A 22,267-nucleotide genomic window follows, 5' to 3' on the forward strand; every position below is an offset into this window, starting at 1 on the left:
AGAACAAGTTATTGAAATTATTTTTTCACTTTTAGATACTTTAGCGTTGATTTCATAGGATTTTTCCTTCATATGACTCGTTTGGATGGAAAGCGCGGTAACTACGGTCATATTTTTATCGCTTTTTTCGCGGTTTATTTTACACATTATCAGATAACCAACAGATAAATTGCGTTCTGCGTCATATATAATTTTTTATATTGGGTTTTTACCCATCCAAGATAAGATAACTGATAAATTTAGTAACATGTATTATATAAGTCCTATTATAACATGGGTTACGTATTTAAAAGTGTAACCTATCGTCTGCCACGTTTTTTAGGCCACGATTTAGTTCCCAATTGTTATAACAATAAAAGTTTTTTACATTTGCTGGCAATTCGTCATCCGACCCCAGGACAGCAGCAGCTTAATTAAGTTCAATTTCCAAATTGACGACAATTTACAAACAAAAGTGATTATCAGGCTGTTAAACTTTTGCTGTCAATTTGCGAAATATCACGTTTAATTTTTCTCTTTCCTCTAAGTTCGAGAAAACCCGAAGGTGTTTCATTGGCCTGTCTAGTCATGTATAAAGATATATATATCTTTAGTTTGGATGATGCTTAATGCATCATCAATATTTTTTGCATACGTGACTTGTGTAATTTTAGCCTATAAATTAATACTGGATTGCATCAATAATAAATTATTTATAATTCTATATAAACCAGTGAAATTTACTATTTAAGATGGGTAATCATTCAACTCGGCATAATGATAAATTAGAACAAAAACATCAGCAGTCAACTGCAACAACAAATAACAAAGTACCTAAATCTATTTCACGTAGTACTTCCAGTAATGAAATAGAACAAAATTTCACAACCCATTTTCTTCCCATCGACAAATTAAGCAAAGTATAATTTAAAAAACTGTACATTATCATTTAATTAAACGTCAGAACTCATATAATTATGTTGTTTGCAGATTTTGGCTGAGCATAGTCAGTACGAAGATAATATTCATCATGCTATTTCAGAAAATGTATTTATTAAGTATTTATTTCCACATTATCCGCAGTTAGGTTTAAGGTTATTCAAATACCTTCTTGCTTCATCACAAAAAAACTCATCAGAACATCTCGGAATATCAACATTTAAACAACAAGTTGAGAAATTATTATCTTTGATGAATGATCGAATAATATTAGATAATTACGTTAAAATTTATTGTAACTCGCAAGAAAATAGTGATATGACTCCGGAAACGTTAAAAGAGTTACTGATGATTTCTTATCAATCAGCAACAGATAGTGAACCAAATTCTTGTCCATATATACATAACACTATTCATACTGTTGTTACCTCATGTGTAAGTAAATAATTATTGTATATTTACTTTAATTATCTTCAACTTTTTCAAAATTACCAAATTCTCTTTATATTTAAATGTCTATTTGTTAACGAAAATCGAGATTTTACTGATGATAAACATTAAAACAGAAGATATTTTAACTAAAAGTTATTATCAGGGTGGTCAGAACCTGGGAATAATCAGGGAATTTAGTGCAACCGGGAAATGTTAGCGAATTTCGAAAAATATCCGGGAATGTAATTGCGTCAGTTGAAAATTTAAAATTTTTGAATAAAACACTAGTCACAAAAATTGAGGAATATTAAAAAAATTCAAAATTTATGTCACTTTCAACAGAATGTAACTCCAAGGAAAATGGTCGTACAACAATAACAAAAAAGACAAATTTTAGCTTCATGTGTCTTGTTTTCTAAACTGGTCTTAAAATTTTGTTATTATGCACGGTCCCGGAGTTATCCTTAGAAAACCATAAAAAAAAAAAAATTTCCAAATTTATGCTCGTCTTAGAAACTGTCTTTGGGCTTCAATAAATTTTTTTCGATAGTTATGATTGAGTTTTTATTACTCCGGAACCGTACATATTAAAAAAAATCTCAAAACCAGATTAGAAAACAAGACACTTGAAGCTACATTTTACCTTTTTTGTTTTTGTTGTACAACCATTTTCCTTCGAGTTAAATCCTATTGAAAATCACTTCAAAATTTGCAATCTTTTCAATATCTCTTAATTTTTGTAACTAGTGTATTTTGAATTTATTTTAATCGTAAAATTTCTTATTAAATATTTTAACTTACATATTTTTAACATCGAATAATAAAAAGTAGACCATATTAATTCATTTCCCTCGCGGAATTGCCATAGCTGTATTTCTACGGTATTTTACTAGTATTTTTTAGGTATAATTATCATAACGATATACCCTCAGTATAAATGCGGTATGTTTATGAAATTTTATTACCGTATTAATACGGTGAGTATATTGTGTTTGTACCAAATTTATATAGGGACTATACCGTATTTATACGGTGGTTACATCGTATTTACGCTCTCGCAATACTGTATTTGTACGATGACTATACTCCATTTATATGGGTTTTATGCTATTTTAAACGTTGGTTACACCATATTTATACGGTTGCTATACCTCATTTACACAGTGGTTATACGGTAATCATACAATGTTCGTACCGCATTTATACGGTGATTGTATCGTCTTTTACTCTTACAAGTTTAAAAATACTTTTCATATCTCTCAGTTTTATTAACAAGCAATTTTCAGATTCTATAACAGGTACAATGTGTCTTACTACTACTTGCATTCTTAAATGACTCATCTTTTCACTGTTTTGCTTTCAATTGTTCAATAAAAAAAATAAAGTTCATTGTCACTTTCAAAAAAACATTTGTCTCATATTAAAAAAAAGTAACTCTTGAAACTGGTAAAAATTTGTTAATTTAAGTATAAAATAATTATCGAAATAAACAAAAAATTTTTAATATACCACGTTTTTAAAACGAATTAAAAAGTGTAAAATAATATTTCTCATGAAAATTTAAAACCACATACAAATTCCGAACTTCTTACAGATAGTCCTGAAAATTTATAATTGTGAATTTTTAATAGTTATGAAAATACTTATAAGATTTACAACGAAAAACGTGGGGTGCATGCAATTTATAACTATAAGAAGTGTAGAGAAGAGCTATCAATGGAAAAACTTACAAATCAGTCCATATTATTTGCAATGCATTAAAATTGTTAGTTGAACTATGAATGCATCAATTATCTGTTGCATGTGCCTCACGTTTTTCACTTTAAATCTTACAAGTATTTTCATATCTATTAAAAATTACATCGAGAAGTTACTTTCAATTACAAAATTCCACCCGAACAGACATACATTAAAGCGAGTTAATATAAACGTGGTAAAAATTTTTATTTAAGATAACAATTTCAAGATAATTATGTACTTGGTGCAAGAAAATTTTGGTTTTCCGAATCGATAAAAAAAAAATTTCTTGTATCAGGAATTTTTTTCTTGATTCGAGTTAACTGTTTTTTCTATGTAGTAATCATTCGCAGGATCATCAGATAATTTTGAAATACATTTAGGATCAATATTAATAATTAGAATTTTTTTATGGTATAAAAATTATAAAACTTTTTTAATTTTAAAATGTTTAAATACTGCAGTGTTCATGTAGTATGGGTACGTTGTCATAAAACTTTTTTTTTGCTCATAAGGTTCTTTATTTGTACGTTATGAAAACACGCGTCTTTGAAATTTTAGTTTTTCTACACAGAAAAATACAGTTAACTTGAACCATGAAGAATGTTCTTGCCACGAGAAATTCTTTTTAACGATTCGGAAAATCAAAATTTTCTTACACCAAATAAATAATTATTTTGAAATTTTTATCTTGAATCAAAATTTTTTTTTTCCTCAAGTTAATATATTTTTATGTTTTAATCGAAAAATTTTTACTTGTTTTAAAAGTTTTTATTTCTTCATATAAGAGATATTTTATTGAAGAAAGTCGTGTCAGGTTATTGTAGCAATATTGCATTTTTTTGTTTGAAAAAAATAAAATTTCTTGGAATAATTACTATTCGTTTCACGCAAGAATTTTCATATGCTCCAACCAAGAAAAAAAAAGTTACTCGAACCGGGAGAAAAATTTCTTGGAAGAAAAGATATGGAGGATATATATGGAGGAGAGGGAAGTCACTGTTACTGAACAGCAGCAGCGAGAATAGTTCGGGGCTCGCCACGAAATCGCGTCAAACTGCTTGTAGTGTTCTTGGTAAGAAATTAATTTCAGAACTGTTAGATTCCAAACTTGAGACTATTCTGGCCCGGGTACTCCTCTGTTATTTGACAGAGTGATAAGTACCATTTTGATGGTAATTATAGTACATCCTATATTACATAATAACAAAAATATTTACAGTAGGACCTTATTATAAGACTAGCTCGGGGCTGAAGGGGAAAAAATTCTTGGAATTAAGGTATCCCCACTATGGTGCTTAACAGCGTTTGCTCACAAACCTCGCTATGAAACTATCGCCGTTTTGCGTTTTATTTATCTATTTGGTCCGACTACTCCATTATACAGTAAATCTATTTCATGTATAATTATAAATAAACAGAATTTTGTCGTTCTTTTCTGTAAATTAATTATGTGATACCACGACATTTTAAGTATTCTTTATGAAAATAAATTATTTAATCTAAAATCTTTATGTATTTACAATTTATCTCGATTTCAGTCGTACTGGTCGTTAGTCTTATAGCGAGGTTTCGTCGCAAAACTTTTATTGAGTTGTTGATGGGGGAAGCATTCCGAGCGAGGTTTAACAAATTGAGGGGAAGAGTCTTATAACGTGTAGTCTTATAACGAAGTCCGACTGTACTACCAATGTTTCCATGATTAATTTATCTCTGAATTTGAACTTGAACTTTAAAAAAAAAATTTTAATCAAAAGCCTTGCAAATTTCTACTATATAATTAAAATATACGAGTGTCGTAATACATTGTAAAGCAATGTAATTATTTATGGTGTAACGGGTTTTTCACTACAAAGGATCTACCGGAGTCAAGTCCAAATACACTTACGATCTGGCAACCTTGTTCGAATTATTTATAGTTGGGTGTCAGGTGATTTTATAATCACCAAATAACAATTGTCAAAACAAATCGGCTCAAGGTGGCGGATCGAGAAAAGGTCAGGTACTTAAGATTACGATTAAATAATTGATCAAAATTAACACAAAATAATTAGTCGTATATTGAACAAAACAAAATAAATCGATCGGTATCACAAAAATTATCGGTTACAAACACAATATAAAGTGTCGGTGTCGGCTTGATATAAACGAAATTTCTCACAAAAGTTGTAGTTGATCGAAAAACAAAGTCAGTTCGTACTCAAAAAAAAAAAAACTTGGTTGACGAAATAAAAAAAATTGGTCTGTCGGTTGACCTTGCAGGCCAGTCCCAAAACTTCCCGCTGTTTTCGAGCTCCTTGAGCTCAAAAAAATCATTGAGAATACATTTTCGAGCTCTTCGAGCTCGAAAATACTTTTGGATGGCTTTGTTTTCGAAAAAAAAAACGTTTTTTACCATTTTTTCTCCAACGATATCTTTCGAACGAATTAATCGATTGAGACGGTTAAAGTGGCAAACGACGCGTTTTATTGAGTTCTAAAACTGATCAGATTTTGAAATTGATTTATCTAGTCGTTTTTCAGAAATTTCGAAAATACTAAAAAAAATTATTTTTTTAATTCATTCGACAGCGGTTTTTCTTGAACGAATGAACTGATTTTGATCATTTTGAAAACATTTTTGAAAAAAGTTTATTTTTGGAATATCTCTGAACAAGTTCTACCGATCAAGCTCAATTTTTTTCAGCTTTTCGATATTGACAAGCCGCGTCAAATGACACCTTGATACTTACTTACATACATACACTCGACCATCATCTTGAAATTAGTCAGAATAGCTTCCTAGAACCTCAAAACGTCAAGATCTCTTAGAAATTCGAATTTCGAAAATTGGACCAAAACCAATATTTTCCGGAATTTTTGAAAATTTGCAATTTTCTTAGCGGGAAGTTTAAAATACCTCCTCCGGTCTCATAGAGATCCAGTAGATGCGTGCGGTTCAATTCGTCCGCCAAAAAGATACGGTTCGGCCGTGGTGCAGGCTTGTTATATGTATGTGAATCGCGTTCAGCCGAGCTTCGGTCTTGAACAAGAAATTAAACAAGTTTTCCATTTTTTCTCGAGGTTTTCCGCTTGTATTTCTTCAAAACATCTTAATTTTTGTTTGAAAAGCTTTTTAAAAATAATTTAAAAATAACGGAAAATTCTAGTTCTGAAGATAATGTCTCTTATAACTTTCCGATCAAGTAATTCATTTATAGTTTGTAAATAGTACGTTGAAACTGATAAAATAAGCTTTAGTGTCATTTTTACTAATTTTTACCGATTGCATGATAGTTGAACAGGGTGGTCACAGACCAAGAAAACCGGGAATATCGGGAATTATTAGGGAATTTAATGCAACCGGGAAATATCACGGAAATATCAGGGAATTCCAAAAAGTATGGGAATTTAATTGCAACAGTTCAAATTTTCGAAATCTTCAATAATATTTTGAATATATTTTAATCATAAAATTTTTTCGTAAATATTTTAAATTACATATTTTTAACATAAAATAATTAAAAGTAGAGCATATTAATTTGTTTTTTTTTTTGACTTTTTTTGTGTTCGTCGCCATGACAATTGCTATTATTTTTGATTTTTGTAAAAATATTTATTCTTTGTTTTTTGACGTTTTCAATTTTTATTCGTCATAAATATAGAAATAAAAATATTAAAACCAAAATAATGATCCATTCATTTGTGTTGAAGCATTTTAAATTTATTTATTTTTTTTAACTTCTCGCTAAGAAAATCGATGATTTTCAATAATTTCGTGTGTGCGTGTGTGTGTGTTCAACCGATTTGGATGGTTAAGGTGGCAATCGAAAGAGCTTGTTGGCCATCAACTTTCCTCAAAATTTTAGACCATTTGATCTAGTGGACTCGAAAATATTTGCGAATCACGGAAAAAAAAATTTTTTTTAGATTTTTATTGATTTCTCAGAAACGAGTGAAACGATCGATTTCGAAATCTAATCAGCTCTAGAACTTTATGTCGCGTTGATTGCGACCTAAACCATCTCAATCGGTTAATGCGTTCAAGAGATATCTTTGGAGAAAGAAATGGTGAAAAACGGGTTTTTCCAAATATCTTCGAAACGGCTGAACCAATAAATTTTAATCAGCTCTAGAATTCAAGAAAATTGCCACCTCAAACGTCGAAATCAGTTTATTAGTTCAAAAGATATCGGCACTTAAAAGTTAAAAAAATAACAAAATGTTATTTTTTCCGGATAAATCAAAATATAATGTGCTAAAATATGTCTGAAATCATACCAACTCTTTCTCTTTATAGTCTCTTTCGATCATCATGTAATGTCATCTAACTTGTTCTTAAGATTTAATCATATTGTCATTAAGTAATTGAAAACGCTCATTTTTTAATATTTTTCTCGGATATTTCATATATTATTGTTCTGATCGAAGTTGAAACTCATTCAAATCTTGATTTCGATCACTGACATTGATTTCTGCCTCAATCTATTTATTTCATAGAACATCATCGGGAATAAAAATTTCAAAGCCGCTTATTCATAAATGATTTTCGATTCTTAACTTTTCAAACTCCAGCATAAAACGTAATTTGTTGGAGCTTAAAGAGCCCATAAAAAAATAATTGCATGAAATAGCAATTAAATAGCAAAAATATATTGAGCTCGAAAGCAACGGGAAGTTTTGGGGCTGGCCCGCAGGGCTAACCGACGCCCAGATTGTTTATTTTTAAATTACTTTTTTTTTTGTATTGAGACCGTAAGAGAATACCTAGTACTTTGATTCTTAGAATATTCGATCGATACACATTACAAATATAGCTTGCTGGACAGTTGAGTTTGCTAGCTAAGCGACAGTCACTTCATTAGTTGCGCAATTTTTTCTTCTGTTTTCAAACACGCAAACTTATCACAGGTGATCATATCAAATTAAAAAGTGAAAGTATTTTTTTTTTAATATCAGTGGTTTTAGTTTATCGTAAAACGGTAAGTTTTTCTGAATTTTTATGGTTGGTAATTATTTGGAAGTGGGGTCAACCACATTATTAACAATAAAAAATCGAAATTCAATATTTTCGAATGATTTTTTTTTTTTTAATTGTTCGATTTTACGGCGGATTCATGGATCCACCATCAAAAGTTAGAAAACTTTGATATTTTAATGAGTTTTTTCAGTTGAAAAGTATAAAAAATTCGCGTTTTCCATCATTTACATCGAAATTTTCGTGGCAATATTTTTTCGAATCTGCTAGTTTTTTTTCAAAATAGAGTAATTTGAAAGAAAAAACTATTCGAAAATATTAATTTTTCGTTTTTTTTAATATTTATTTTTATAAATTAAAAATTTTTTTAATTTTTAAAAATCAATTAAAAATTCTCAAGTCTAAAGTGAAAATTTGTTTTTCAACTTCTACGTTGTATGTGAAAAAATTTTTCTTCTGTTATTTTTTAAATTAATAATTATTTTTAAATATTCATAAGGTGGTTGAAGACTTAGCGAATTTAAATTGGTTGTTATTATTATTAGTATTACTGTTATTTCTAAAATTTATTTAATTTAATCATAAAAATGTCAAATCATTAAACATGTTTTTTAAATTTCCAGACTAATGCATTTAACATGACAGCGCGCTTTCAAAGTGATTGGTTGTTACCCAGATTTTTAACTTTTGGCTAGCAGAAGTTGAAAATGATTCTCAAAGTGCAAAATGTAAGCTTTGCAATGCTACATTTTCCTTGAGTGATATGGATAAAACAGCAATTAAAAGTCATGCTAAGGGACTGAAACATATTAGCAAAGTTAAAAATTGCAAAACTACCACTACTGTTCAAAGATTTTTAACTCAATCACAACAGAGTAATACTGAGAAAACCAATCATGATTCATCTGAAAAATTGATAATTTCTGATCCAATTATGGATCAAGAAAATGAACCGCGAATCCGGGGATCGCAAAATATTCTTAGCTCGTTTCTTCTCAAAGAAGTAGTGAGTCGTGCAGAAATATTTTGGTGTATTCAGACATTGATTACGCACAAATCAATGCACTCAGCTGGAAGTGACGTACAATTATTTAAAAAAATGTTCAACAATAGTCAAATAGCTACAAAAATGGGGTTGCAGTGATATAAAATTGCCTACTCAATTCTTTATGGGATTGCTCCTTACTATAAAAATAGACTGATGGAATCTATTACTTCCTGGGATCATTTTGTTATAGGATTTGATGAGTCACTCAATAAAGTTTGTCAAGAAACTCAAATGGATATAAATATCAGATTCTGAAGTACTGAAAAAAATGAAGTTTCTACACGAAACTTAACATCTGCTTTTTTTCGTCGTACAAGAGCCTCCGATCTTTTTTTGTCGTTTAAGGAAACACTTCCTCCTCTCATACGCCTAGATAAAATTTTATAAATCTCAATGCATGGACCAAATGTTAATCATAAATTCTTCAGAAACTTGAAAGCTGAGCTGCAAAAAACTAAAGAAATCAATGATCCAATGGTACTTGATGTGGGCATTTGTGGTCTCCATAACATGCATGGCGTATTAAACGTGGAATTGAGGCCACTAATTGCAATATTGTTTAATTTTTAAGTTCAATTTATCATCTGTTTAAAGTCGTACCGACTCGCCGCGCTCAATTAACAGAGTATTCAGGATCAAATCATAATCCTAAAAAATTTTGTGCAGTTCGTTGGGTAGAAAATGATAGTTGTTGCTGCTCGTGCTATTGAAATTATTCCTAATGTTGAAAAAATGGTCGACGGCTTACAGCGTGATAAAAAAGAACCGACTAGCACCAGTTACAAAATTGTAACTGAGGCTCTTTCAGAACCTTTTCTACCAGTGAAACTAGAATTTTTTCGGTCAATAGCAGCTGAATCACAACCATTCCTACAAAAATATCAAACTGACGCTCCTATGGCACCGTTTCTGCACAACTCTTTATTGACAGTTCTTCAAAATATAATGCAAAGATTTATCAAAGCAGATGTATTAAAGTCTGCTGACTCATTATCAAGTATAGGCTTAACTGATAAAAACATTTTTATTTCGTACATCCAAATTGACTTAAGATTAGGTACTAAAAAAACTATCAGAGAATTAAAAATTTTAAAAAATATCACTGATCTCATGATTTTACAATTTCGAAAAGATGTTGCAACTGCTTTAAAAGCTTTGACAGAAAAATTGTTGGCGCGATCTTCTTTACTATATAAGCTTATGAAAGCAGTCTCATGTTTTGATCCAAGTCTTGCACATTGTCCTGAAGTCAGAAGTAGGAGATTGAAAAGTCTACTCACTATTTTAAATGAAAATAATTGGATTAGTGGTATTGCGGCTGGTGAGATTAGTCGAGATTTCAATAATTTATGTTCTCAACCTTCAGCACAACAACTTACAAATTATTCACGTGCAAACAAACGCCTAGATCATTTTTGGAATGAATTAATTTTTACACATGCTAATCCACAATCGCTAGTAAAACTGTTAAAAATAGCTATGATTTTATCTCATGGCAACGCAAATATTGCGAGAGATTTTTCAGTCGATTCTGAACATGTTTAGTTGAGAATATGAAAAACGAAACTTTGATTACTCAACGATTAATATATGACTCTGTCTTAAGTGAAACGAATGGGGACGTTGCAACTATTGATGTTCCAAAATCCTTAGTTCATTCTCACAGGAATTCACGTACAAAATTGTCGGAAGAAAATGAACGTCGAAAAAAATAAGCTGCAACAGCTGAATCAGAAGATTTGAAAAGAAAACATGTAGCAAATAAAAAAAAAATTTGGCATCAAAAAAAGCTAAAGTTTTAGCTGAGATTCAAGTAATTGATGATCAATTTCAAAATCTTCAATAATTTTACATACCGAATATTAAAAGTTAAATTTGTTCTAGTTCATTCTAGTCATTGCTTCTTCTTTTTTTTTTTACTTAGCTTACATTACTTTTTATAAAATTATTCAACTAGTTATAGAATACCAGCTATGACATTGTATTAAAAATTAATTATTAAAATAAACATACTTGAACATGTCTTTATAATTTTTGTGAGTTTCATACCAAATTAAATTATGGTCAATTAGAATATAATTAAAACTTTAATTATCTTAATAATTCCAATAAAATTCTGAATCAGAAAAAAATATGAAAAACTTCACTGGAAAACCGGAAATTAACAAGAAATTTTTAAATTATTTCTTTGTGGCAACCCTGTTAAAAAATTTCGAAACTTTTTTTCCAAAATTTACCTTTTATTCAGCTGTCAAATGATGTTTTTCTGTATGACGTTAAATTTTTCAAAAAAAAAAAAAAAAAAAGCATATTACATACCTAGGCCAGTACATTAAGGAAAGTCTCAGATCACATGTAATTGTTGGCCGAGGTTGACAAGCATGTGGTCTAAGGCTTTCTTTTTTACTAGCCAAGGTGCATATACTATTTTTCTGCTCGACGCAGCCGGAAAGTTGCAACTTCGTTCAGAGCAGCGGCCCAAAAGTTGCCGGCTGGAGGGCAGAAAAAAACATGCGTTGGATAATTCGCTATGTATATACCCGCGTTTTAAAATTCAAAAGTAGCAAAAGCAAAGTTTATTTCTTGTTATTTAAATTAAAAATAAATATTGACAACTGAATTTTTTTATTATTTATACGGTATTGGCAGGGAGTCTAGTATATGGTGGGGACAACTGAATCGATTGCAGCGCTCGCTGTGGACACTATTTTGTAGAATCATGCTCTTGTTGAACACAAACACGTGAAAGTTAGAGATAAAAATGAATCACAATAGTTGTTGTGTTGTAACTTACAGAAATTGCAGAAAAAACAATATGTCATGATTTCTTGAGTCGAATCCGGTTTGGATAATGATGCTCATCATTGCCTAAAAATTATTAAAAAAAAAAAAACAACACAAGTTAGTACTGTCTCAGTTACGATTCACCAACAAATTATCATGAATAAAAAATATAATTATTCACTTCAATTTTGTTAAATACTCGAATTAATATTCTACTATTTTTTTAACGTTAATTATTATTCCGTGTAAAAAAGAAATTGTTCAAAAAAGGTTAAAAAAGTATTGACTATTGTAAACTTCAAAACGTGACACAACGACGAACTATTTTTAAACGTTTTTTAAACTTTTGAAAATTCAAGAGAAAAATCAATAAATATCCTTGCATTATTAGAATATGCTAAAACGAAAAACGTTTTGAAATAGTTCAAAATTAATCTTTTCTGGACATATTTTGCACTGAAAAATGTTAATTTGTAGTATTAAGTCAATTGTTATTTTCTGTGTATTGTCAGAGGTTTGAAAATCGTTAAAAAAAAGTTCATCGATGTGTCACGTTTTCATATTTAGAATAGTCAACACTTTTTTATTCTTTTTTCAACAATTTTTTTTACAGGGGATAGCGGTCATATTATATTATTTGTTTTGATTCTATTGGTTAACCTTATTCTATTCTGAAATAATAGTATCTGATATTTATTAAAATTTTTTATACTTATTTTCTTTATGGAAATATGTGTAATTTTAATTTTCTCTATCAAAAATACAATTGCACTTTTTTATTTATATCTTTATAAATTTTTATATTGTGTTTTAATAACGATTTTGGATTTTTTATACTGATTTTATATATCTCTTACAATTCTCGAGCATGATTTTTTGTAACCATCAGATGTCGCTTTCGTCGCGCTCCCTGCCAATAAGTACTATCTTAGTGCCCTGGGTAAAAATATTTCAAACTGAAGAAAAAATAATTTTTTTTCTCGGCCGAAAATTGGCTCAGGTAGTGAACACGAGGCCGAAATAGTACGAGAGCCGGACCTACTTCGACCTTCACCGATCTTGCAACCCGATGAAATATATTTTTTAATATGCTTTGATAATAGATAAATATGCCTATAATAGCTTGCTTATAAAAATCCTGACCAGGCTATTTTTAAATAAATTAATAAAAATTAAATTTTTTTTAATTTTTTACCGTTCTTGCAACCAGCTAAATTGTACACTAACCGACAGCAAATAATCCATAGAATATGCCGCGGTAGCCTTGCCTGCTTATTTCTTGACCGAACGACCTGGCAAGCGGGTATGAATAGGTGAGTCAATATAAATAACTCCACCGATCTATAAACCGCTTGAATTTGATACCGAAATGTAGTTAATTTTATAACAAACACGATGGTATAGCATTGTCTACGAAAAACCGGTCATTAACAATCATTGTCAGGCTTTGAAGTTTAAAAATCGGAGCAAGCAGTGATGCGCGAGAGAGAAAGTCGAGCGGCTGATATGCGCGTCCAGCTGTAGGCTACTGCGCATGTTCTGTCCCATACTTGTTATTATTATCCAAAATGATTTCAATTTTTTTTTTTAATAAATATTTTTACGAATAGCAAATGTAATAAATATTAGTTTATCTATTTTTTTTATTGATTTTCTATTTCCTTTGATTATACTTAAGTTCTTGTACTTAAAAATTAAATTATAAAAACAGAATCTATATAAATTCTCATTTATAATTAGTATTTATTTTTCATTGCATATATACTAATATTATTATGATTATAAAAATGAGTAATAAAATAAATAATTAATCATTTCTTACTTAAAATTATTATTATAAAATAGAATATATATTCATAATTATGATTAGCTTACATAATTATAATATAATAAATATTATTCATATAATAAATATAATTATAAATATGAGTAAAATTATCTATAATTATAAAATAAATAAATTTTACTGTCAATTGCTCCCAAATAATTCTGGACAATAATAATAAGTATGGGACAGAACATGCGCAGTAGCCTACAGCTGGGTGCGCATATCTGTCATGTTATGTTTTCTTCTAATGCACGGATTTCAGCCGCTCTGTTTTTATAATTTAATTTTTAAGTACAAGAACTTAAGTATAATCAAAGGAAATAGAAAATCAATAAAAAAAATAGATAAACTAATATTTATTACATTTGCTATTCGTAAAAATATTTATTAAAAAAAAAAATTGAAATCATTTTGGATAATAATAACAAGTATGGGACAGAACATGCGCAGTAGCCTACAGCTGGACGCGCATATCAGCCGCTCGACTTTCTCTCTCACGCACCACTGCTTGCTCCGATTTTTAAACTTCAAAGCCTGACAATGATTGTTAATGACCGGTTTTTCGTAGACAATGCTATACCATCGTGTTTGTTATAAAATTAACTACATTTCGGTATCAAATTCAAGCGGTTTATAGATCGGTGGAGTTATTTATATTGACTCACCTATTCATACCCGCTTGCCAGGTCGTTCGGTCAAGAAATAAGCAGGCAAGGCTACCGCGGCATATTCTATGGATTATTTGCTGTCGGTTAGTGTACAATTTAGCTGGTTGCAAGAACGGTAAAAAATAAAAAAAAATTTAATTTTTATTAATTTATTTAAAAATAGCCTGGTCAGGATTTGTTAGGCAAGCTATTATAGGCGTATTTATCTATAATTAAAGCATATTAAAAAATATATTTCATCGGGTTGCAAGATCGGTGAAGATCGAAGTAGGTCCGACTCTTAGACTATAACTCGCTAGGCCGAAAAAAGGCCGAAACTCGTTACGCCTAAAAATGGCCGGCAATGAAACTTAAAAATGGCTGACGTCAGTGACGAGGATTTAAACTATTATTATTATTATTATTATTATTATTATTATTATTATTATTATTATTATTATTATTATTTTATTTGATTGCATAGAATAGAAATAATTGTATTCATTAAATAATTATTTAATTGTTCGGGAAAATGCATTATATACGGCCATATATTAAAATTTCCAATATATACATAGCTATATATATAAATTTCAACTAAATTTAGAAAAAAGACACTCGATTTCTGTATTTTTTTAGGTGGATTTTTCTAAAATCTAACTATTGTATTTGTTCTCATGGTCGATTTTTCAAGGAATTTAGTCGCAACCTATTATAATTAGTCAAGTAGGGTTTAAAAATACCATTCGTTAAAAAATTTATATATGTATGTATATATATTTATATAGTGGAAACTTAAACATTCAAATCTTCCCAATAAGTCAATTTATAAATAAATTGAGAAAAATAAAGATAGCCCGAACTGGGAATCGAACCCAGACCATGTCGGTATCGCGCTGAGTGCTCAACCAGTTGAGCTATCCGGCACTATACTATATTCCGTTCAATTTGATCTATAACTTATTAAATCGGTCAATTAGTTTAGAAGTTATAGCTGTTTGAAATTTCCACGATCTTTCGAACAAATTAATGTTTATCCACTTTCAAGTTCATATAATTTTAAAACTAATACTCATAGACAATTTCCGTAAACAGTTTCTGAAAGCTTGTCTAATAATCTTTAATTTATGACCTTTAGCTTTATGTTTTGACCATTTCTTCTAATAATTTGATAGCCTTGAAATTTTTAATGAAATCAAAAAATTTTGAAAATATGGTTTTTATTCCACATAAATTAAGCGTTTCCCATTATAATCCAATTTCAACATTTTTATTTTATTGTGAACAAAATAACCTGTAAATTTCACAGCTATTTTATATTTTAAAAGTATTTCTTTTATTACTAATGATGATTCAAATGTACCTGTACTCTCTATGATTGACATTTTAACTGTTTTATGATACTTTCAAAGAATTGAAATTTTTTTTATTATAGAAACACGAATCTTTTATGGTATTATGTTTTAATAACTTATGAATTACACATTAAAATTTATTTCCGTTAAATTTTTCTTGTGACTAATAATATCATTTTTTAATTTGTTTGCACTTAAAGATAATATTTTGTTAATAGTAATACCGTTAGTTGATAGTAATCATCTAAAAATTAAATAAGTAGACTATAAAAAATCAAATAAATTTTTAGACTATGAATATAGCAATACTTTATTTGCGTAAAGTTTATATTGGTATATTATCTATACAATGTTTTGTCAAATTAACTATTTGAAGTTTGCCAAGAAAGTAAGTCGTTGTCCTTTTTTACCCTCACTCGTAGAAAACGAGCCTAATTTCATACTATGACTACACACTAACATGTATCACAAGATATTCATGTACGAAATTAACTTATTCGATCAATTAAGTAAGAAATCTACCTTCCATTTCGGCTGCCGAATGGCCTTTTTTTTTGCAATAATTTTGGTTATGTGGGAATCATCAGATATGTAATTAATTCGATTTCTAATCTAGTAGAAATTTTTTATTTCGAGAAAGAACGCTAGAATTATCAACTAACCGCACAAGCTTTAGCGGGATTCGAACCCGGGTGCTAACGAACGAAAGACTGACGCATTAACGACTAGGCTATACTACCGATAGTGATTACTAAGTTTACTTGTGCTATATGAGATTAAAAGAATACATAACTTTTGAAACAGCAAAATATAATTGAAAATCTATTATTAGTAATAACAAAAAACTTTCTTATTTTCTTTTCGTATGCTATAAAATCCGATATGTCAGTAATTGTGATATGTGTAATTATGATTACACGAAAAAAAAATTCTACCATAATTTACGATGTTAACATCGTAACCGTGGACTAGACCTTTAATAACGTCACTTTTTAAATGTCTTATTTCAAAATTTACTATATGGGTTATATTATTTGCTATTTAACATCGTAATTTTAACAAAGACTTTTAGGATTAAAAATTACTTCAAAAAATTACAATTTAACATCGTAAAAAAAAGGAATAAAAATCACACTTCAAAAATTATATTTATTCGTATGATTAATACTTCTATTTACTTTTTAATAAAATAAATACAGTCGAGTCTCGTTATGAGTCCGCTCGTTATGAGTCCGTGAACCAGGATTTCCACGGAAGACCTTCCCCCTCCACAACGTGAAAAAAAAATTAATTTCAGAGTCTCGATATGAGTCCGTATATTCATGAAAAGAAATTAAGAGTTTATTTATCATATTAGTCCTATTTACATATAAGAAACATAACACTTAAGTCAAACGGACTCATAACGAGATACTGGAAACAATCACGTACACACTCACACGCTTAAAAAGTAGGGGAAGTTCAACTCACGACTGTCGCCTGCGCTGACAGAGTGGGGGTACACAAATTCTTAGAATTATATTCCCCTACACCCCTTTATGCGGGTTCATAACGAGACTCGACTGTATTACAGTGCTGTCGACGGCAGAGGCAGCTAGTCGGTTCTCGTGGGGCTCGGGCGATCACCCAAGTTCAGCAGCATCAAGCAGGATTGCTGCTTGGCTGGATGACCGTTTAGCCATGCGTTGAGCTTGAACGGAGTTCTCTGACCGTTAGGCGCGGGATGAAGATCTAGTGGTCAGTAAAATGGGAATTCTATCGATCACTAGAGCCTCACCCAAACCGAACTGTACTGGCAATGGTTTTCTCTGTGGTTTCCCTTTCCCCTATACTTCCACAGCCAAGGCGGGGTAGGGTATCACCGTAATGGTACAGTACAGTATAAGCACAAGTCGGGCCACAGCCGCACAATGAAATCAGAAAAGAGAAAACAGTTGCGATATTAAGGCAAAAAGTGTAAAAGGCCGTACATGCGGCTATACACTGGAACAATTAAACAAAAAAAAAAATATTACAGTGCTGGCTCTGTTATAATACGATGGAAGCTGTAAAAAGTACGATGTTACATTGTAATTTTTAAATAGTAACTGCGTCCTAAGCAAGAGACGCCCTCGTAACTTATGACTGTTTATTCAAATCGTTTATATCGATCTTAAAAGCAACCTAAAGTCAGGCCCTGTGGTGGCCGAGTGGTCCAAGGCGTCGGACACTTGACACTCAAAAGGACTCGGGTTCGAATCCAACTGCCGATGGATTATTATTTTATTCTTTTATTTAAGATTTCTCTTTAAATTTTACGATGTTCACATCGTCATTTATATTAAAGAGCTTAAGACTTCGTATTATTTGTCTAAAGTATTATTTCTTAAATTTAACTAGAATTTTTTTTCCGTGTATATAGTTATGTATAAAATTTTTTAAAAATTATATAGGCTCTACTCTCATGAAAAAAGTTTATACAAAAACTATATTATAAAAAAAATATAAAAAAAATCTATTTTTCATATAAAACAAATATATTAAAAATACATAAATACTTATAAAATACGTATAAAAGATATATTTTAAATAGCTAACTTTTGGCCGATTTTCGTATATATTTTATATATTTCAAATATATTATAAATATATCTTAGAATATATAAAAAATACTTTTAAGTTAATTAACTAAAAATATTCTGGTCGAAAAAAGGCTGATTCAACTGTCGGCCAAATATAGGCCATATTTTGGCCTGTTTCCGGCCAAAGATTATTACTTGCGAAAATTTTATTGAAAAAAAAAAATATAATCTGGCCTATCTTGCATCGATGATGACTTTCCTAATGGTGCTCTTGGTGGGGTCGGTGTAGTTGATGGTGCTGAGTCTCTCTCCCGTACCTTCTTATTCCAATCCAGTAAGGATTGAGATGGTGGTCCTGATGGTGGCTTGAGTCGACCCTTACTGGATCCGGAGGTTTGAGCCGGGGGTACCTTCTTGTTGACTGGAACAGTTTTAGGTGGTGTTGAGGTTGACGAAACCCCTGTATTTCCGGTTCCTGGGATGACCGGAGATGCTTCCTGCACCACCTCCATAGGTGTCTGTAGCGTCGTCTCTGGTTCAGTCTTAGTGCTGGAACTCACCATTGTTACTGGCTGGACCTGCACTCCGATGTCACGAGTGGCATCAGCGTCTTGAATGTCACCTGTAGTTGATCTCCTGAATTTTACACCGGATAATTCCTGGAGCGGACAGCTAATGTCTCTGAGGTGGCTCATACGAACAGCCACTTTTCCCAGTGCCTTTAGCAGACCAGGTTTAAAATGGTGAAGCCATCGCAGATGCTTGACGTATGGACAGATCGGGTCCCAGAGGGTGTTCTCGTCAAGCCTCACCGGCACCTCTCCCGGTAGACCCTTGTACAAGCTGTCGGTCTCCGTACCTGTATCGCTGACGTAATCTTCCTGATTTGCCTCCCAATCTTGTCTGTAGCCTGATGCTTCCTGATCACCTAGCATTTCTCCCTGGGAGGGATTACTCACTTCGCCGTCTTTCAAGTCTCTACTACTGTAGCCAAACGCTCCCTGATCTTGTAGCGTTTCGTTCCGGGAGGGATTACTCACTTCGTCGTCTCCCAAGGGCATCTCCGGCATTGTCGTCGTCGTAGATACTTCCTCGTCGTCGACGGACAAGTCAATTATTAAGATCTCTTCGAGGCTCCATATCCTCCTGCAAATTTCTTTAGTCTTATCCCGATGTAGTGTAGCTCTAACAAAAATTTGAAACGAACAACTTATTAAGCTCTGTAGCTTTTTACACACCATAGCTGTAGTCAGAAAAAGAAAGAAAGTCTTATATAAATGTGCTGTAGCTGAACGGTTTTGTAATTCAATTAGTAAAATTGGTTGAGTAACTCGATCAATTCTTTCCGATCCTGAAAATTATTTTGAGGCACCTGAGTCCATCAAAGCTTTCAGCTGAAATCCTGCGATCCGAACTGTAATAAAGAAAGCTGTAAGTGACTTCTTGATGTCATTCTCAAGGTCATTCTGTAACTGATTACTATAATACATCTCGTTTGGTAGCGGTGGCTTGTTACCTTTTTCCTCAAAAGACTGAGCGAAGTCAATCAAATTATTTCTGATTTTTATAGTATTGTAGTGACTGGTATCTTAAATTAATATCACTTATACATTACAATGATAACATAATTATATTAGAAATAATAACATCACAATTAACAGCAGTAAAAGAAAGGCAAGAGAGATCTATAGTTTATTGATATACAGATGTATGCTGTCAATATCTGACTGACTGACTTAGTCGCGCATATATAAAAACAAGAGAGGAAGGCATTTTTTTTATAATTATTCAAATATTTTAAAACATCAGTTTCACATTCGTTACACTACCCCCTTCTCAATAAATTATCGTCCCGATAAAAATTATGTTGGGCGAATCGAACTTAATTGGAACTAAAATCATTTACAATTTTGGTTCGATTCCGCTATGGTCCCAACACTATCTATCACCCTACAGGGGAAAAAACACCATAGCAAAAAAAACAACCCTATAGGCTAACGCAAAGATAATAACAAAATAAAAAAATAGTCTATAATTTAATTGAGCTAAGAATTGATAAAAAAAAATAAAATATTCTGCTAAGAAGTTAATCGACGCGCGTGACTATTTTCCTATTCAACGAATCAAAATAATAAAATTAAAAATGTAACCCTTCTCTTGAATAATGGATCTTGAATGGGAATGGGAACAGGTGCGGGATGGGAACAGGAACTCCTTCTTTTCCTCCTTGAAAGACTAGGAATGGACTTCTTCTTTCCTTCCCCAATGAAATTGGAAATATTATCTGTACATAATAAAGAAAATAAAACGAGTATCTCTAAAATTTTATTAAATTTTATAATCAATCATATTTCATCGTTACATCTTATTATTTATTAGTTGTTAATTTATAAGCTTTCATTATGATCAATTCAATAATTTTCGATCTTACATGCTCAATGTTCTACTGCTCGATTCATTCAGCTCATATGCCGATATGTTATCTCGAGCTAACACATCAATGATTGCTGAATAATACACGTTGCAACGAATTTCAGTTTTTCCCGCTAAAAGTTCCTCGGAAACTCTCCAGGGTATTCATCTATTTCTCAAAAGTCGTGGCCACTAACAAAAGAGAAATGCTGACGAAGTCAACTCCGGATGGATCCCAAAGCTCCAGTCAGGATACTGTTGACCAATGATAAGTCCTAAGAATTCAAACTTTTGATTTGAGCTGAGCTCACTTAAACCAAAAGAAATATCCAGTCTCTCATCAAAGGTCCAGGAATCCCGGGAACCCCTTGCAACGACCAATCGTTCAGGGCCCTCAGACCGACTTTCCTCAGCTAATAATCGAACCTAGAATATTCCCAGTCCTAATAGAATCCTGGGAATCCCTTGAACAACGTTACCACTGAGATCGTTCAGAGCCCTCTGCCAGACTTCTTTCAGAATCTCGGGAACTCTTAAGCAACGTCTATTCAGGGTCCACTGCCAGACTTCTTTCAAGAACTATACCAGTTTTGAGTAAGTCGTCCAGACAAATCTTTCAATTCTATCAGTTTGAAAGAGATATATCCTGGTCTTACTAATTGACTACAGAATCCCAGGAACCCTTTACAACGTCTACGCTGAGATCGTTCAGGGCCCAAGTCGGACTTCTCTTTTATTTTTTTTTATTGATCACAATATGGTGCAAGACGATTTACATGCACGATTTTATATTTTCCATTTGGTATTTTCCTAATTCTGTAAACTACGTTATTTAATTTATTTTCAATTTTATAAGGACCTTCCCAATCGCATTGAAGTGAACAAAATTTTAAATTATTTTTGTTAATATTGACTTTTCTTCTTTTTTTATTTAAATTTAATTCATGATAGTAATCTCATCAGTTTTACAAAATTTTCTATTCATCCGTTTAAAACTCTATTCATTGTCTCGATAAATATTTAAGGTATTATACAGCCCAAATAAAAATTTTCAAAAATGACTATTTATACAAAATTTTTTATCTATCGTTCTTCAACACAATATTTTTAAATATACCCGGCTTATTAATCACGTTAATCGATTACAAAACAAAAGAGCGGTTAGATATCACGATATTTTTAATTAATTTGTGTCTGATAAAATGACGTTTCTTTTATTTTTGATTTTACTTAACTACTATTATTATTAAATAATGATACATCACCAATTTATCCTTTCCGGATTTTTAAGTTGTTCATAAGTTTAACTCCAACTCCTCAAATGATGCTAAAAAAAAAAAATATTCTTCTGGCTTCACTGTTTAAAAAAAAAAAAATTATAATAATATTAATATTATCCGGCGTTTAATGTTTCGATCATTATTATTTTATATTTTTATCACACACGTAATTACGCATACTCGCACTTTAACATCAATTAATAAAAATATTTTTACAACACTAATTTATTAATCACGAACTTTTTTTTTTATATATGTAGTATATCACACAAGTAAATTCAAATACGCACTTTGACACCGATTAAAAA

The 22,267-nt window shown here is 31.0% G+C and overlaps 1 protein-coding gene across 1 annotated transcript in view; it reads left to right on the forward strand.

Annotated features, from left to right (window-relative positions):
- The first annotated feature begins 385 nt into the window (after positions 1-385).
- LOC103575575 (uncharacterized) overlaps positions 386-22,267 on the forward strand; it is an 81,424-nt gene continuing 59,542 nt past the window's right edge. The window contains exons 1-2 of the mRNA XM_053739688.1: positions 386-899; positions 970-1,353. Coding sequence (XP_053595663.1) covers positions 732-899; positions 970-1,353 — 552 coding nt within the window. The 5' untranslated portion in view covers positions 386-731. The remainder of the gene's footprint in view (positions 900-969; positions 1,354-22,267) is intronic.

This window comes from Microplitis demolitor, chromosome 5 (genome assembly GCF_026212275.2).
Source record: "Microplitis demolitor isolate Queensland-Clemson2020A chromosome 5, iyMicDemo2.1a, whole genome shotgun sequence".
NCBI classification, from domain to species: Eukaryota; Metazoa; Arthropoda; class Insecta; order Hymenoptera; family Braconidae; genus Microplitis; species Microplitis demolitor.